This window comes from Balaenoptera ricei, chromosome 19 (genome assembly GCF_028023285.1).
Source record: "Balaenoptera ricei isolate mBalRic1 chromosome 19, mBalRic1.hap2, whole genome shotgun sequence".
NCBI lineage: Eukaryota > Metazoa > Chordata > Mammalia > Artiodactyla > Balaenopteridae > Balaenoptera > Balaenoptera ricei.
In genome coordinates, this window is record NC_082657.1 from 10,187,895 (window position 1) to 10,203,311 (window position 15,417).

General features: G+C 61.3%; 2 protein-coding genes across 2 annotated transcripts; one reads left to right on the forward strand and one right to left on the reverse strand.

The window, feature by feature from the left end:
* Window positions 1–364: 364 nt before the first annotated feature.
* BLOC1S3 (biogenesis of lysosomal organelles complex 1 subunit 3) lies at window positions 365–2,867 on the reverse strand. The gene is made up of 2 exons (XM_059904120.1): window positions 2,691–2,867; window positions 365–2,214 (listed from the first exon to the last, which is right to left on the reverse strand). The coding sequence occupies exon 2, from the start codon at window positions 2,204–2,206 to the stop codon at window positions 1,604–1,606; it is 603 nt and encodes a 200-aa protein (XP_059760103.1). The 5' UTR covers window positions 2,207–2,214; window positions 2,691–2,867; the 3' UTR covers window positions 365–1,603.
* A 387-nt stretch (window positions 2,868–3,254) lies between these two features.
* TRAPPC6A (trafficking protein particle complex subunit 6A) lies at window positions 3,255–12,933 on the forward strand. Its single transcript, XM_059905010.1, has 6 exons — window positions 3,255–3,368; window positions 10,510–10,577; window positions 10,759–10,876; window positions 11,466–11,549; window positions 11,698–11,791; window positions 12,635–12,933. The coding sequence occupies exons 1-6, from the start codon at window positions 3,285–3,287 to the stop codon at window positions 12,664–12,666; spliced, it is 480 nt and encodes a 159-aa protein (XP_059760993.1). The 5' UTR covers window positions 3,255–3,284; the 3' UTR covers window positions 12,667–12,933.
* Window positions 12,934–15,417: the final 2,484 nt, after the last annotated feature.

The window sequence follows — 15,417 nt, forward strand, 5'->3', positions numbered from 1 at the left end:
AACTATAGTTGAAGTATAAATTACAATTATGAAAACTATGCACTTATTTGCGAGAATATTTTAATGGCTGTCTCCCCCATTGGACTGTGAGCTCTGCAAGGGCCCAGCCTGTGGGGCACCCCCAGTGCCCAGCTCAGGACAGGCAAAGAACAGGAGCTCAATAAACGTGTGGTGAATTAACAAAATACAAATAAGTGCAGAACCAGGGCAAAAAACTAGGAGCCCTGATTGCCCGGCCACAGGCTCACCTTCAATAGGCCAGGCGTGAAGGATCCCTTTCTTGGGACCCACATTCTCAGCAAAATCACCAACCTACCCGCCCCCAGCTTAGATGGAGATATAAGAGGAACTGACCATATCAATAAATGTTTTGAGTTTTAATGAGTCTGCCATAGAGCGTTCTTCCCCACTTCTCCATCCTGGGGGCGCAGATCTCAGCTCAGGTTGGAGTTAAGAGCGGGGGAGGGGAATAAATGTGAATGGGACTGAGGGACTGGGGCTGGGAGAAGAGGGACCAGGTGAGGCGCAGAAAGAAGGAGCTAAGCCCAGGCCCTGAGACAAGCCAGACAGCCAAGCCCTTTTAGCATCCAGGGAACAACACGGTGACCAAACAAAATACATGTGGTCCTTATCGGCAAAGTGGTGTCATACTGTGCCCAAAGTTCCAGGGCAGGTCTGTATTGGGCCCTAAGTGCCTGCTGGGGGCACTCTCAGCCTGGAGAGTCAGGAGGAGGCCCATCCCGTACCTGGAACTTGGGCAGAAGGCGTGATCTTGGCCTGGAAGGTGGGAAGGACACACCAACTTGGGCCTGGAGGAGATGCCACCTTGGGCCTGGGGAGCTGGGAGGGGGACCTCCTCGGGTCAGGAGGAGGTCTCATCTTGGGCCTGATGAAGAAAACCATAGGGGGTCCCTGGAGCCCATAATTAAGTAGGTAGTTTAAACAGGATGAGAGAAGCAAAAAGAAGCAGAACCAAACCTAAGGGTACAGCTGGACCCAGGAAACAAGATTAGGCCAAGGGGGTGGAGCTAAGCCCAAGGAGAAGGAGCCAGGAGGTGGAAGAGCAAGGCCTAGAAGGAGGAGATGGAATCAGAGCCAAGCCTGGGGAGCAGAAAAAGGGTCCAGATTAGAGGGCAAAATTCCAGAAGTGGGACTAGGACCAGAGACATCAGGGAATCTGCGCCAGAAGCAGGACCAGCCCCTGTGAACAGAAAACAAACTGAGGAAGGCAGGCAGACAGGAAAGGTGAGGCTCTGTGAACCGCTAAGATGGAGACAGGTTAAGGAGTAGCTAGTTACCCAGGAGTTTGAGCCAAGCTTCAGACACACACAAGCTCTGAACCAGGAAGCAAGGGCCAGGACCAGGGGGAGGAACCAGACGCTAGGGCCTGGCAGGGCTGCACAGCATTAACCCCCCCATCCCCCGCTACACACACACACACACACACACACACACACACACACACACAGCATTATCCAGGGGGCGGGGTTATCCCTGAGGGTGACAGCAAGATGGGTGGGTGGCTAAACAGGGCACAGAGCCAGGTCCCAGAGGCCGCAAGGCCTACCCCCAGGGCTCAGTCAGGCGGGAGAGGGGGTCACGGCTAGGCTCGCGGTCCCGGGTCTTGTTCGGGCTCGGTGCCCGGCACGCCGCGGATGTCGGGCAGCAGGCGGCAGCCGGCCACGATGTCCAGGCGCTCGGCCAGGGCGCAGAGGTCCCCCCGCGCCAGGCGCACGCTGTGGGCCGCTGCCAATCCCGCCGCCTGGGCAGCCGCCAGCCTACCGGCCAGGGCGGCCACATCACGGCCCGCGCGGCGGTACACGCCGCTCACCGCGGCCGCTACGTCGTGGTCCAGCCGCGCCTGGCTCTCAGCCAGCCGGAGCTGCAGCAGCGAACGCGCGGGGGCGGGCGCCGGGGCCTCCTCCTCTCCCCAGGCCTCCCCGGCAGTCTCCCGCTGCACCACGAGCGGAGGCAGATCCCTCGGAGCGGCCTTCGGCTCCGGCTCCGAGTCCGAGTCGGTCTCCGCGGCCTCCCCGGCCACCCGCAGTCCCGTGGGGCGGCCGCGCGTCGGGCCCGACGGGCCCAGGTACAGCTCCTCCTCCTCCGACGAGGACGCAGAGAGCTCCGAGTCCGTCTCGGCCGCCTCCCCCGGCACCACCGTCTCAGGCCTCCGCAGCGGCCTCCGCCGACGACTCTGGGACGCCATGGCGCGAGCTAGGGAGAAGACGCGCGAAGGGATGCTATGAGAGGCGGGCGCCCTGCCGTGGTTAAAAGGCGCAAGTTCTGGATTCTCAGCCCCTCCACTGACTACCTTAGCAATTTGGGGCCATCTGCTTCCCCTGCCTGGGCCTCAGTTTCCTTTTCTGCATCATCATCCCCGATGATGATGATGATGGGGGCTACTGGACCCCAGCCTCCTCAGTGTACTGATGGGAAAACTGAGGACCACCAGCTCGATCAAGGCTGAGGCACGAGTACCCAGAGTCCCAAACTAAGCTCTTTCCGATTTTGCTTCCTAGCAGAGGCCACACCCCACACCGTCCTCCAAGCCTTGTCAGATTCGGAAGCACACGGGCTCCTGAGCCGTTCAGGTACCAGTGCCTGGGTCACAGAAAGGGTAACAGCCCAACTGGACTCTGGGAAGGGTGCACTAAGGGCGGGGTAGGGAGCGCTATCACCGCAGACCGTACCGAGTCACCGGAGCGCCCAGCCGACGGGATCCGCTACCTAGCCGAAGTGCAGAATCTTTACCGAGAGAGGAGAAGGCGGCAGCCCCAACCAACAGGGGAGCAGGTTGGGAGGGTGTTGGCGGCCAATCACCTGGGCCGCTCGCCTACCAACCAGGAAGCAAGCCCTCAGGACCAGCTTTGAGGGGGTGTGTGTGAAGAGCCACGTGAATATGGGCACGACCAATAGGAAAGCTGTTGGGCTGGCGCTTCCGGGTTGTGCTGCGAGGCGTGCAGACAAACGGGGACTCTAAGTCACGTGTAACAGCGACTCGGCCAATGGAAATGCTCGAGGACCCGGAAACGGGGAAGAAGCAGAGGGAAGGGCGGAGATGCTTGTCACGTGCTGCCAATATAGACAAAGCAGGCCCTCCCCCTAGTCTCCCAGGTTCAGGCGCGTGCCACGAGAGCCCAGAAAAGGAAGGTGGGGCTAGCCCGAAACACCAATGGAAGCGAGAGTGGGCGGGCTCGCGCTTAGGTGCAGGAGGCGGGGCTTGCCCAGCCGGGCCAATGAGGACACTAGGCGCTGGACGGTTGTTAGGCACGGGAGGCCGGCGCATGGCTGACGCGGTACTGTTCGAGTTTCTGCACACGGAAATGGTAGCGGAGCTGTGGGCGCAAGATCCGGACCCCGGTCCCGGGGTGAGCGCCGGGCCCCGGGGGGAAGGAGGCACGGGCCGCGGCGGGAAGGCCGGGTCGAGGCCCCGGGAGGAGCAGAGGGGGCGGCAGCGGCCCGGGTCGAACCCCCGCCCCTGCCTCGCTGGGCGACCTCAGGCGCCAGCTTCCGCCTCTGCAAAGCGGGGTCGCAGCAGGGCCGGCCTCGAGGGTCGCAGCTAGAACTGAACGAGAGAGTTCGGGGTCAGGCTCTTAGCTCAAAGCCTGGCACAGAGTAAGCGGATAGCAATTACAGTAATTACGATTACTGGGTATATATTGAGAAGTTATATATTGAGCCTGGGTTGAATCCCGCCTGCACCACTCATACAGGGTGTGAGAGCCAGTGATCCGATCTCTGTGTGCCTCAGTTTCCTCCCTTGTAAAATGAGATCATAACAGCACCTAAGACTCCGAGCGAGACATTGATTCATTCAACAAACTTACTGAGCGCCTACTGTATTCAGGGCACTGTTTCCCTGTCCTCGTGAAGCTTACGTTTTAGTAGGGGAGTCAAAACAAACAATAAATAAAAATAGAATGTGCCACCAGCTAGTGAGAAGTTTTATAAAGACAACTTCAGGAGAGTTAGGGAAAGAAGAGAGGTAGAGTGGTGGATGGTGGAGGAAAGCCTTTCTGAGGAAGAGAAGGGAGGAAGCAAGCCCCGGGGATAAGTGGGGGGAAGAGCATTCCAGGGAGGGGGAAGCCTTCTGTGAACCCTGCGGAAGGAGCGTGCTTGGCATCTTGGAAGTTGGCCCTTATGAAAAATAAATGCTCAGACTTTAAAGCACTTAGTACGATGTCTAGCACCTAATCAGCCCTCAAAACACGGAGCTCTTGTTTTAAAGTCTGTTACCAAGAAGAAAGGGTGACGGAGAGAGTAGGTGCTTAATAAGTGGGGCTGTGCTCACTTTTTTCATTATTATTCTTTCTATGATCATCATCAATATGCAAGACATTTTTATTGGTCTGTGTTTTCTTCCCAATTCAGGAGGACAAGGGTGTTGCTTGTTATCATCTCAACATACTTTTTTCAAGTTCATTCATTCAACAGACTGTCACTAAAACCTGCAAGGTGCCAAGCCCTGCTGTAGGCTCTGGGGATTATTCAGCGAACCATGCCAAAACCCTTGCCCTCCTGGAGTTTATGTCATAGTGGGGTAGACGGACAAATCAGATAAACGAGTATATATTGTACCCTGGGAAAATGCTATGAGAACGTTAGCACACGGGAGAGGGAGTGTGCATTGGCCTGTGTTTTGGGGAGGGGGCTGCAGTGTCTCAGCACCCCATCCATCCTGGCTTTCAAACCAGAAACCCGGGAGTCCCTGACATCTGCCTTTACTCCCTCACCTCCAGCCATCAGCCAGGCCCTTCCTGTTGTGCTGTCTAAATATGGTTCCCATCTGGCCCCTCCCTGCTTTAGTCTGGCTTCCCTCCTCTCTGCCCTGTACCAGCCTCCTCCCTCATCTTCCAGCTCATTTCACCTGTCACATCGTCACTGCCTTGACACCTGTTAATCCTTCAGATCTTGGCTCAAATGTCCCTTCCTCGGGGAAGCCCTCCCTGAGGCCCCAGTGGAAGTGGGATATCCTTGTATCACGATAAGTATGTATCTGAATTATGTATCCATATGATCCTTTGATTCACAGCCTCTCCTCTGCCAGGCTGCCTGCTGTGTGGTGTGGGTGGGGACCGGGTCTGTGTTGATCACCCCATAGTAGGTCCTCAGCATGGATTTGTTGAAGTGAGTGCAGCCCCTGTGCCATGGAGGGTGTGGGCGGGGACTGGCATTCACTTAGTATCGTGGCCAATAATAGCACCCATCATGTGCCCTGGTGGGCTTCACATTCCTGATTTCATTTGATCCACCTAACAACCCACAAAGGTCAGCATGATCCTCCCCACTTTGTAGATGAGGAAACAGAGGCTTTTATAGATGGAGTCTTCACTGTCAAGTGGCAGAGTCAGGAATGTAACTAGGCCTCCCATTTCCAAAGCCTGTGCTATAAACTCTCGCCTGTCTTTCTCAGTGTCTTCTCTGACACTCTGGGAGGATTTTAATGGGTTCCTGTGGCCAAGCAAGTGGTGGGGGGGGACACGCGGTTACTCAGCTTTGCTCAGCACAGGGCTTTTACAGCACGAACGCGCCTGTGACCCTTGGGCGTGGCTCTCTGGCCAGCTGCCTCTGCAGTTCTGATGCTGGGGTCCCACACCAGAGATTCCGGTGGAGCTGGGCCAGGAAGTGGCCTGGGCGTCAGGCCTCAGAGCTTCTGGGTGGTTCCTGTGTGCAGCCAGGGGAAGGACTGCCGTCTCCCCATATTCTTTCAAGCTGGGGAGCCCCGTTTCTTAGCACATCGTGGGCAGCTGCCCTGTTTCGCGCAGTCTTTTCTCTTTCGCTCCCGGCCCCTCCCCTCTCTGCTCCTTCTCTTTGGTCCAGCAAGTGTCCTGTCTGAACGACACGCAGGCCTTCTGTTTCTTGGGTACTTATCGTGTCTCCAGCACAGGATTTTATCTGATTTCGTCCTCAGAACAGCACTCTGAGGTTGACGGCATCATCCCATTTTACAGGGGAGGGACTGAGGCACCAGAGAGGGAGGGCTTCCCCGACGCTGCACAGCCAGGATCAAAGGCAAAATCAGGACTCGGGCATCCGTGCCAGAGCTTGTCTGTGGCATTAGGCCTGCCCCGCCCACCTGCCCCAGAGCCCCTTGAGGAAAGCGATGGTGGCTGGTTCATCTCTGTCCCCACAGCTCAGGCGCCCAGGAGCCACAGTCATTGTTTAGGGCTTTTTGATCTCCACGTCCTGCCTGGTTATTTGTGGCTGTTGAATGGATTCTCCTGGACGGTTACGGGTTGAATGGAAGACTGGCCAGAGGAACTGGGAGGTCGAAGGGCCTTTGTTATCAAAGCAGGAAAAGTTCCAGGAGTCGGAGGAAGAGGCTGTGGTTTGTCCATCTCAGGAGCTTTGAAGATAAGGGGAGCCTGTGGGCAAAGGAGTGAACCCCTCTGTGTGTGTAATGAGCTGTCATCCACTGGCCTCTGGCCTGGGAACGGCCCTGCTGGGCAGGCCCTGGCCCACCGAGGCCCAGTGAGTGCCCAGGCCAGCCCCTTCTCTCAGGAGGGCCTGTGGTGGGCGTAGCAGCCATCAGATACGGTCCTTGTCCTCAGGCAAGAGCCTGGAAAACCAACTAGTTCCTGGCACAGTGATAGCAGGGGGCAGAGCCCTGGAGGGGGCGCAGCGCATCCGAGGCCACAGAGCCAGCAGTGCGGTCTCCGTGCGGGAACTGGGGCTCTGTCCTGAGGGCGGTGGGGGCCATAGAAGGTTTAAACTGAGGTGTGCCAGGCTCAGATTTACTTTTCCGGAAGTCCTCCCTGGCCACGTGGATGAGACTGGATGGAGACTGGGTGGGGAAGGGCGCTGCTGCAGGAGCCCGAGCAGAGGTGAGGGGTAGACGGAGGGCAGGCGGAGGGGGGCTGGGTGAGCTCGGAGAGCGTCAGGGGAGAAGGTGGGATTCGGGGTTGTCTGGGCACCACCTGGGTGCACGAGGACAGGGCGACAGGGTGGGAGGTGTGCTCTCACCCTGTCACTCACCTGGTCACTCAGCATAGTTCTTTTGGGTCTTCTGGGGCCATTCTCCTTGGGGCAGCCGGAAGTCATCCCTTCTCCCTGTGCTTTTAATATATATAAATTTATTTATTTTTGGCTGCAATGGGTCTTCGTTGCTGCACACGGGCTTTCTCTAGTTGCGGCGAGCGGGGGCTACTCTTTGTTGCGGGGCGCGGGCTTCTCATTGCGGTGGCTTGTTGCGGAGCGCGAGCTCTAGGCGCGCGGGCTTCAGTAGTTGTGGCACGAGGGCTCAGCAGTTGTGGCTCGCGGGCTCCAGAGCGCAGGCTCAGTAGTTGTGGCTCGCAGGCTCCAGAGCGCAGGCTCAGTAGCTGTGGCGCTCGGGCTTAGTTGCCCCGCGGCATGTGGGATCTCCCCGGACCAGGGCTCGAACCCGTGTCCCCTGCACTGGCAGGCGGATTCCTAACCGCTGCGCCACCGGGGAGGCCCTGCCCTGGGCCAGCACAGAGTGGCTCCGCGGGTGGGGCTTGAACCTCACAAATAACTAATAACCAAGGGGCAAGGCGGGCCAGGCACGCAGCCCCCCACCCAGCTCCATCGAGTTTCAGTCCAGGACGGGACCGGGGGGGGGGGGGGACGCAGTTTGGTTTACTTGTTTTCCATTCATCCTGCTCGGAGCTCTGTGGCCCTTTTCGGTCTGGACGCTTGAATCTGCCTTTAGCAGAGCACACATGTTCCTCTTACGCTCCTTTCATTATTTCTTCTCCCGCATCGTTCCATCTCTCGCAGTCAGAGGAATCCCAGACTTCCCAGATCTCTTTCCGCATGTCAACTTTTCTCTCATTTTTTTTCCTACCTCGTGGTTTCCTTTTTTCTTAACAATCTGTGAGGTTTTACCTTCCTTCCAGATTTGTCTCTTTTTCAGCTCCCTTGTGAACAAACGTTTCTTTTGGCTACCGTTTCATTTCTAAGGGCGTTCCCTTGTCCGACTGTCCCTTCCTCCAAGTGCCCGAGCTGCTGCATGGACGCCCCTCGTGCCCACACCGACACGCCTCCTCCGAGGGGCCCCCCGTTTCTCCCATTATCTCGGTTCCTCTCCGTGGGCTGTTGTGTCAACCCGGCTGAGGCAGGCGTGGGGAGCCCAGAAATGCGCTGGCTCTGGGCTGGGCTCCGGAGGCTTCCAGTGGGATGGGAGTGTCCCGCCTTGCCCTCCCTCCTCAGGAATGATGAACCCCTAGTGCCTGGAGAGCTTTTGTAGGGATTGGGGCTTGAACACCGCTGAGTCCTGGGAGGCGGCTGCCAGAGAGCAGGTGGGGTTCTGCCGCCCTCCTCCACCCTCTCTCCCGAGTCACCCGCCCTCCTCCACCCTCTCTCCCGAGTCACCCGCTCACCCTCCGCCCTTCCCTCCCCCCTGCCTCTCCTCCTCCCTGCTCGCGTTATTCCCCGCTCCCCACCACCCCCAGTCTCTGCAGTGCAGCAGATATTTAACTGGCCCCTTTCAAGGGCTGGGGACCATGGAGCCAATAGCAACAGCTGCTGTAGAGCGAGCTGCCGGTCGCACCACCCCTGTGAGGTCGGGCCCCCCTCCGCCCTCTCACCAGCTTGCCATCCCCCGGGTGCCCGTCATCCCCACTAGGCTTGCCAGGCGAGCTCCTGGAGGCCAGTCAGGAAATGTCTGTGGGATGAACAAGGGAGCCCTGGGGTCTTCCCTGTCCCTCGGGGGGTCCTCGGGACACAGATGCACTTAGAGCGGAGCCCAGCCAGGCCCCCTCGGGGAGCTCACCTCTAGGAGGGAGGTGACACAGGGGTGGCAGAGAAGGCTTATCGAGGGCGGGGCAGTGATCCAGGTGCTGAGCTCCGTCAGCCCACAGAACAGACCCTCCTTCCTGGGGCTTTCCTTCCCTTTCCCCATCAGCTCGTCATGCAGGCTGACAGATGCAGAGGCCGCAAATGACAATGATAGTAACGCTTCCTGAGCCTGACTCAGAGCACTTGGCTTGCACTTACCCACTCCCTTAATCCTCATGAGGACCTTGGGAAGGTCCTCATCTTACACGTGAGGAAACTGAGGCACGGGGCAGCTGGTAGGGGTCAGGGGCTGATCTGGCCCCAGACCCCGGAACCAGCCACCAGGCACACGTCCCCCTCTCTGCCTCTCATGCCCCAAGCTCAGATCCCGCACATCATGAGTCTTCAAGCCCTCCCCGCAAGGCTGGCCCTGCTGTGCTGGAAGAAACCAGAGAGCGCGTGCCAGTGCCACCAGCAGGAAGCTGTGTCCTTCCCCAGGCCCGGTTCCCGCAGGAAGAGCACAGAGTGGCGGGACAGGGCCTGCCTATCATGTAGCCCAGCAGAGCAGAGGGCCAGCACGAAGGCCACCTCTGCTCCGACCTCCCTACGCCTGGCGCACCTCCCCAGCGGGCCTCAGCCCTTGCCACTTCCCTGGGGCAGGGACAGCTGGGGGTGTTGCCCTGGCCGCCCACCCATCTGCCACCTGCCTGCAGGAGTCAGACCTGCTCAGGTCCGAAGGGCAGCCCCGTGGCTGAGGGTGCCTCTGGGAGGTGTGACCTAACCCCTCTGTGCCTGGTCTCCAGGTATGAAATACAACCTACCTTATGGGGTTGTTAAAATTAAACAAGGGGGTCTGTACAGGGCACCCGGCACAGTGTGTGCTCGAGTCCCAGTTCCTCACTTGGTTCATTCAGCATCTGTTTCTAACGCACCTCCTCCGGTGTGCCCGGCCCCGTGTTGGTCACCAGAGGCCGTCCTGGTATTTCTGACGCCCCCAGTCTGGGCCAGCCTCCCTCACATGCTCAGCTCTCTCCAGGTCACACAGATCAAAAACACACACAGGTCAGCTCTCCTCCAGCCACGCCATCCGCCCTCCCGGGCACGTGGACAGACACGAGGTGCAGCCCTCCTGCCACCCCTGTCCCCGTGCCTCAGCCCCTCCACCGTGGGACCCTGGCCTGCCCTCCAGAAGGCCGTGTTGCCACCACTGCCTTCACCGGGCACCCGAGGGAACAGTTCCCTCCCCTGTGCCCCTGTGCATCCCTCCCAGGATTCTCGGCTAATACGTTAAGGCCTAATGATCACAGTTGACTTTTCAGCCCCCCTGCTGGCCAGGGGCCAGGGCCCATGCCTTGTGGCCCCCTTACTCGCCACATGAGCCCCAGGGCAGGTCACCTTGAGTTTCGGGGGTAACGGGAGTGCTACTCCACAGGGTGTTTTAAGGACAGACACTGAAAGCGCATATAGGAAGTGATGGGTGTTATCAGGAAAGACTTCACCAGCAGGGTGAAGCTGAGCCTGGGGAAAACCCGTTTTTCCTGGAATGAAGGGGAGCAGGTCCTGAGGGCTGATGGGGTTTCTGGAGGCATGTGACGGGGTGGAGGGACAAAGCCGGCCTGGCCTGCCAGCCTGTGGAGCAAGGCCCTCCCCTCTGGGCCTCCTCGCCCTGCACGGGCAGGGACGGGCAAGTCCCCTCGCAGCGGCCACACCCGGTGGCTCCCGGCTCCCTCAGGTGACCCAGGGCCCCTGTGCCTCTCTTCCCTGGCCTTCTAGGGACAGAAGGTGAGCCTGTCGGTCCTGGAGGGCATGGGCTTCCGCGTGGGCCAGGCCCTGGGCGAGAGGTGAGAGGTGGGCAGGAGCTGAGGTGGGGTCCCTTCCTGGGCACAGCTGGGCGCAGAGGGTACCTTGCTCCACACAGGAACCCAGCCTGGTCTCCTCCCTCTTCCTCATCCCGGGGCTGCCCCACCCCCGCCCCTGGCCTGGCCTGGCCCCACAGTGTCTGCCGCTGGCCCCCCACCCCAGGCTGCCCCGGGAGACGCTAGCCTTCAGGGAGGAGCTGGACGTCCTCAAGTTCCTATGCAAAGACGTGTGGGCGGCCGTGTTCCAGAAGCAGATGGACAGCCTGCGCACCAATCACCAGGTGCGTGCCCACGCCCGGTGCCCGAAAGAGCTGGGGAAGGGAATCCCCGCCCGGGGCGGCTGCAGCACGCCCAGCCCGGCCGTGGGGACCTGCCCAAGCTGGGAGGCAGGCACGGGCCCCCTCGGGGCCTCTGTGCCATGCTCCAGGGGAAGCCAGGAGGCTGCCGTGGGGCGTGGCAGCTGCTTCCAGCCTCCCTGCAGGCCTCGCCGGCAGACGGCAGAAGGCCCCTTGCGGCGGGCGGCACCTCGCCTCGGCCTGATGCTGCTTGTCCGGACCCGGTCCTAGTTCCCATTAGGAGCCTGTGCTGTGCTGGGGCCCTGCGGGCCGCTCCACGGCCGCTGCAGCTTCTCACCACCACCCTGGAAGGTCACGCACCCAGTGGGGCAGGACACCAGGCCCGGGGCGGAAGGCCCGTGGGTCCTCGTGCAGCTCTGAAGGACAGGCCCGTGACCGGCCACCGCGGTTTTGAGGAAAGGGTCCTTCCAGACCTCAGCCCAGTGGGGCTGGGCCCTGGGTCCTTGCTTCCCCTCCCCCTCAACAAAGGTACAGGCGCCACCCCAGCCCCCATGGGCCCCTCCTCTGTCCCCAGGGGACCTACGTCCTGCAGGACAACAGCTTTCCCCTTCTCATCCGGATGGCCTCGGGTCTGCAGTACCTGGAGGAAGCGCCCAAGGTATGGGGGGTGGTGCTGGGACTCCAGCCCCAGGCAGGCCTCTCCCCGAGCCCAGGACCCCGGGAGAGGAAGGGTCCCAGCGTGGCCCCCCTGGTCCTGGGTGTTGGCCTCCCCCCTCTGCCCACAGTGACCTGTGTCCCCCCCCCAGTTCCTGGCCTTCACCTGCGGCCTCCTACGTGGCACCCTCAGCACCCTGGGCATCAAGAGCCTGGTCACCGCCTCCGTGGCAGCCCTGCCCGCCTGTGAGTTGGAGTGGGGGGCTCCTGTCCCCCGAGTGAGGCAGGGGTCCCCCTGCTCCCGGGGGGCCGAGGAGGTGGGGCCGGGCCACCCCAGCCCCATTTCACAGATGGGGAGTCTTGGGCCCAGAGTGTTTAAGTCACAGGCCCAGGCCACACAGCTGGTGCAGCGCTTCCATGCCCCTGCCCCTGGATGTCCCCCGCAGCCTGCTTCCCCTGGGGCGTGCCAGCCTGGAGGAGACAACCCTTGACGATGAGCTGGTCTAGTGGTTTCGAACACTCTTCCCGGCGCGGGAACCCAGGTGGACATAATGGAAGCCACCCGGGTTGGTGCTGTGCTGAGGGGCCCCACAGGCAGCCAGGCCCCGTGGAACCTGCAGCTGGCGTGATGGGCTGTCCTCCCGACCCCCGGGTCCCCGCTGGCCCACAGTGCCCTCCATCAGACAGGCCGAGGCCCCACCCTTACCTGGGGGCAGCCTGCAGCCAGCACTCCAGTCCCCTTCCCTCCAGGTGTCTTCCCCTCTGCCAGTGCCCAGGCCCACTCATCACCGGGGACCTGGGACCCGAGTAGGCAGGATCTGAGCAATACATGCCCCAGAAGCCCGTGCCAGCCCCCTCCCCAGCAACCGACATGCTTGGCCTTCATGCCCCCAGTCACCCACACAGCCCTGGGATGCAGGCCAGGTGGGCAGGAAGCATCACCACCCTAGACCGGTGAGGAAACTTGAGGCCCAGCTGAGGCCACCCAGGCTGTTGGCGCAGGGCAGGGATGAACATCTCTGAGCTACTGGGGTGCTGCCTCTCCTCTCCGGTCCCAGCCTCAGGCTAAAGGCAGCCCTTCTCTTCCAGGTAAGTTCCAGGTGGTGATCCAGAGATCCTGAGGGAGCCCCAGGCCCCACCCCCAGCCGAGCCTCACGCCACCCCATCCCGAGGACCCAGCTGCTGCCCGTGCTGGTGGCTGGTGCTGGGGAGACGGGGTCCCACCGCTTCAGGGCCTCACAAGCGCTCAACAAATGGGTGTCATAGGGAGGTGGGGGTGTCCCAGGGGCAAGGTGGGCCCCGCCCCAGTCGGGGCTGGCGTGGAGGGAGCCCGCATCGGACACATCCCTCCGCACGGCAGGTGCTCAATAAAGGTTCTGTACGTGGGACCAGATTCCAAGTGGAAGGTGGGGGTCACGCAGAGTGCTGGGGGCAGGGTCATCTGCAAAGGGACTGTTTGTGTCACAGGTCCTGCGGGGGAAGCAGGCTACCCTGTGTGGCTCCCCATCCCGCCTTTCCTCCTCTCCTGGGCCCCCTCCTCCCCAGCCTCAGCCCTGGAGCTTGCCGCCTCCTGCCCTGCTCACCTGGCAGGGGAGGGTGGCCCCTGGCGCTGGCACCCTTGCCAGCATCAAGTCTGGGGCTGCTGTCTTCCCAGCCGGGCCCACAGAATGGACCTCTCCCTAGGAGCAGGGCCAAGGGCCCCCAGGGTGCTGGCAGGGGTGGGCTGGGCTGGGGCTGCCAGGACCAAGGATGGATGCAGGTGAGGTGGGCCAGACACCCTCGGCTCCCCCAGAACACACACACACACACACAGGAATACACAGTTCATGTGCCTGGAGGATGCGAGTCATACCAAGAAAAGAACAATGGCCCAGCTGACCAGCCCCTGGGCAGCTCGGCCTCCATGCCTGCACCCCACCCCCTGCCGCCACCTCCAATGTTTACATTCATAGCATCCGGGGGCATCACCCATCTGGACTCTGCCAGGCTCTGCCACTTGCTGCCTGATGTGGGTAAGTACCTCCACCTCAGAGCTGTACACCGAGGCTGCGACAGACCCAAATGGGAGGAGGAAGGGTCTCCTCAGTGGGTGGGGCTCCTCTGCAGGCGCCCCATCCAGCCCCCCCCCAGCACACACAGCTGAGCACCACGGCCCCTGGCCTGCCTCCGTGCCTTTGCACGTGCCATTCCCTGCCTGGCCCACTCCCCAAACTCCTGCTCCCTCTCCGGTGTCCAGCAGCCACCAGCCTCGGCTGCCCACCACATCCCTCGGAGCAGTCGCTCACTCGCCCGGCGCCTGCAGCCCTGGGGGGGGGCTCCTAGACAGCCTTGTCCTGCCCTGCCGCTGCGTTTACTTGTTTATGTCCCGCCGCGCTTCCCCTTGGGTCCCTCTGGGTCCCTCAGCTGGGTGCTGGCACTGTCCAGCACAGAGCCTGCAGATGTTTCCCAAATGAATCGCCGTCATTCAGCTAAACTGTGTGTGCGCGGACAGGCGGGGGGAGTGGGGGATCGGCCCAGCCCTGCGCTCAAGAAGCTCAGGGCTGTCCTGGAGGTTCCCCCCCAGACTCACCACGCCCCCACTCAGACACACCAGCCTGGCCTCCCTGATGGGGCAGGGGTGCTGGGAGGGGGGCAGAGTCCTAAATTGGCAGAGGACAGGGAGGAGGAAGTTGCTTGAAAGCCTGGTGAGGGGAGAGAAGTAGCCCAGGGGAGGGAAGGGGCATAGCTGGGCTACAGGGGGCAGTGTCTGGTCACTGGGCACTGCTCTGTGGTTGCCTCCCCCATCTCCCGGGGGAACCTCTGTTCGACCCATCACGCCAGCAGCAGGCACAGGGAGACAGGACCCTGGAGAGCAGAGGGGCCCCCCACACACGCTGTGCCTAAGGCACCCCCTGCCCAGCCATCCCCACCCCCAACCCCGCTCTCACCTCTCGAAGAACGTCTGTAAGGCGCCTCCACCTACCCAGCACAAACCACTGCCTGCAAAGCCTGGCTCTGCCTCCAAGACCCGGGGCAAGGGACTCCATCAGTCCGGGCCTCTGTTTCCTCATCTGTGAAGGGGGCATCACCCCCACCCCACTGAGCATGGCAAGGAGGAAAGACGTTACTGTAGATAGAAAAGCATGTTGGGACTTCCCTGGCAGTCCAGTGGTTAGGACTCCGCCCGTTCGCTGCCCGGGCTGGGTTTAATCCCTGGTTGGGGAACTAAGATCCCACAATCCGCGTGTTGGAGCCAAAAAAAGAAAAGCATGTACGCTGAGCGGGGCTCCTGGTGAGCCTGGAATGTGCGTGTCGTCGTCATTTTATGTGAAGCGTCTGGAGCAGCTGGCAAATGGGCCAGTTGGCGCCATTGTTGCCGAGCACCAGGCTCTGGGCTCAGGGGACTCCTCCTGACAACCGCGAGAGGCAGGCACGGACGCCGGCCCGCTCAGCAATGAGGAAGCCAAGGCTCAGAGAGGTGAAGTCACCTGCCCAAGCTCACACAGCTGGACCCTGGAGGAGCTGGCACCTGAACATGGGACTGCATCTTCTCTGGGCCTGGACTCCCAATCCGTGTCCCAGCTTCCTTCCCTCCCACAGCATAAGTGCCCAGACCAGCAGAACCTCTGGCGGGTCCCGCCCCGGGCAGCAGCGTGGCCTGCCATCTCCATCCCTTACTGGGGTACCGCGGGGCGGGGGGGGGGGGGGGAGCGGCGGCAGCCCCCAGTCCTTGAGAGCTGAGCGCACCAGACAGGGACTGGGTAGGCTTGTCGGGAAGGGGCGGGGACAAGGTGGGCAAACCGGTCGGGCCACTGGGCTCCTGGCTCCCAGCTCCCGGGCCTCTCACCAGTCGGGGCTGCGCTGATGCTGCCAGACGGTGGGGCTGGCACAGC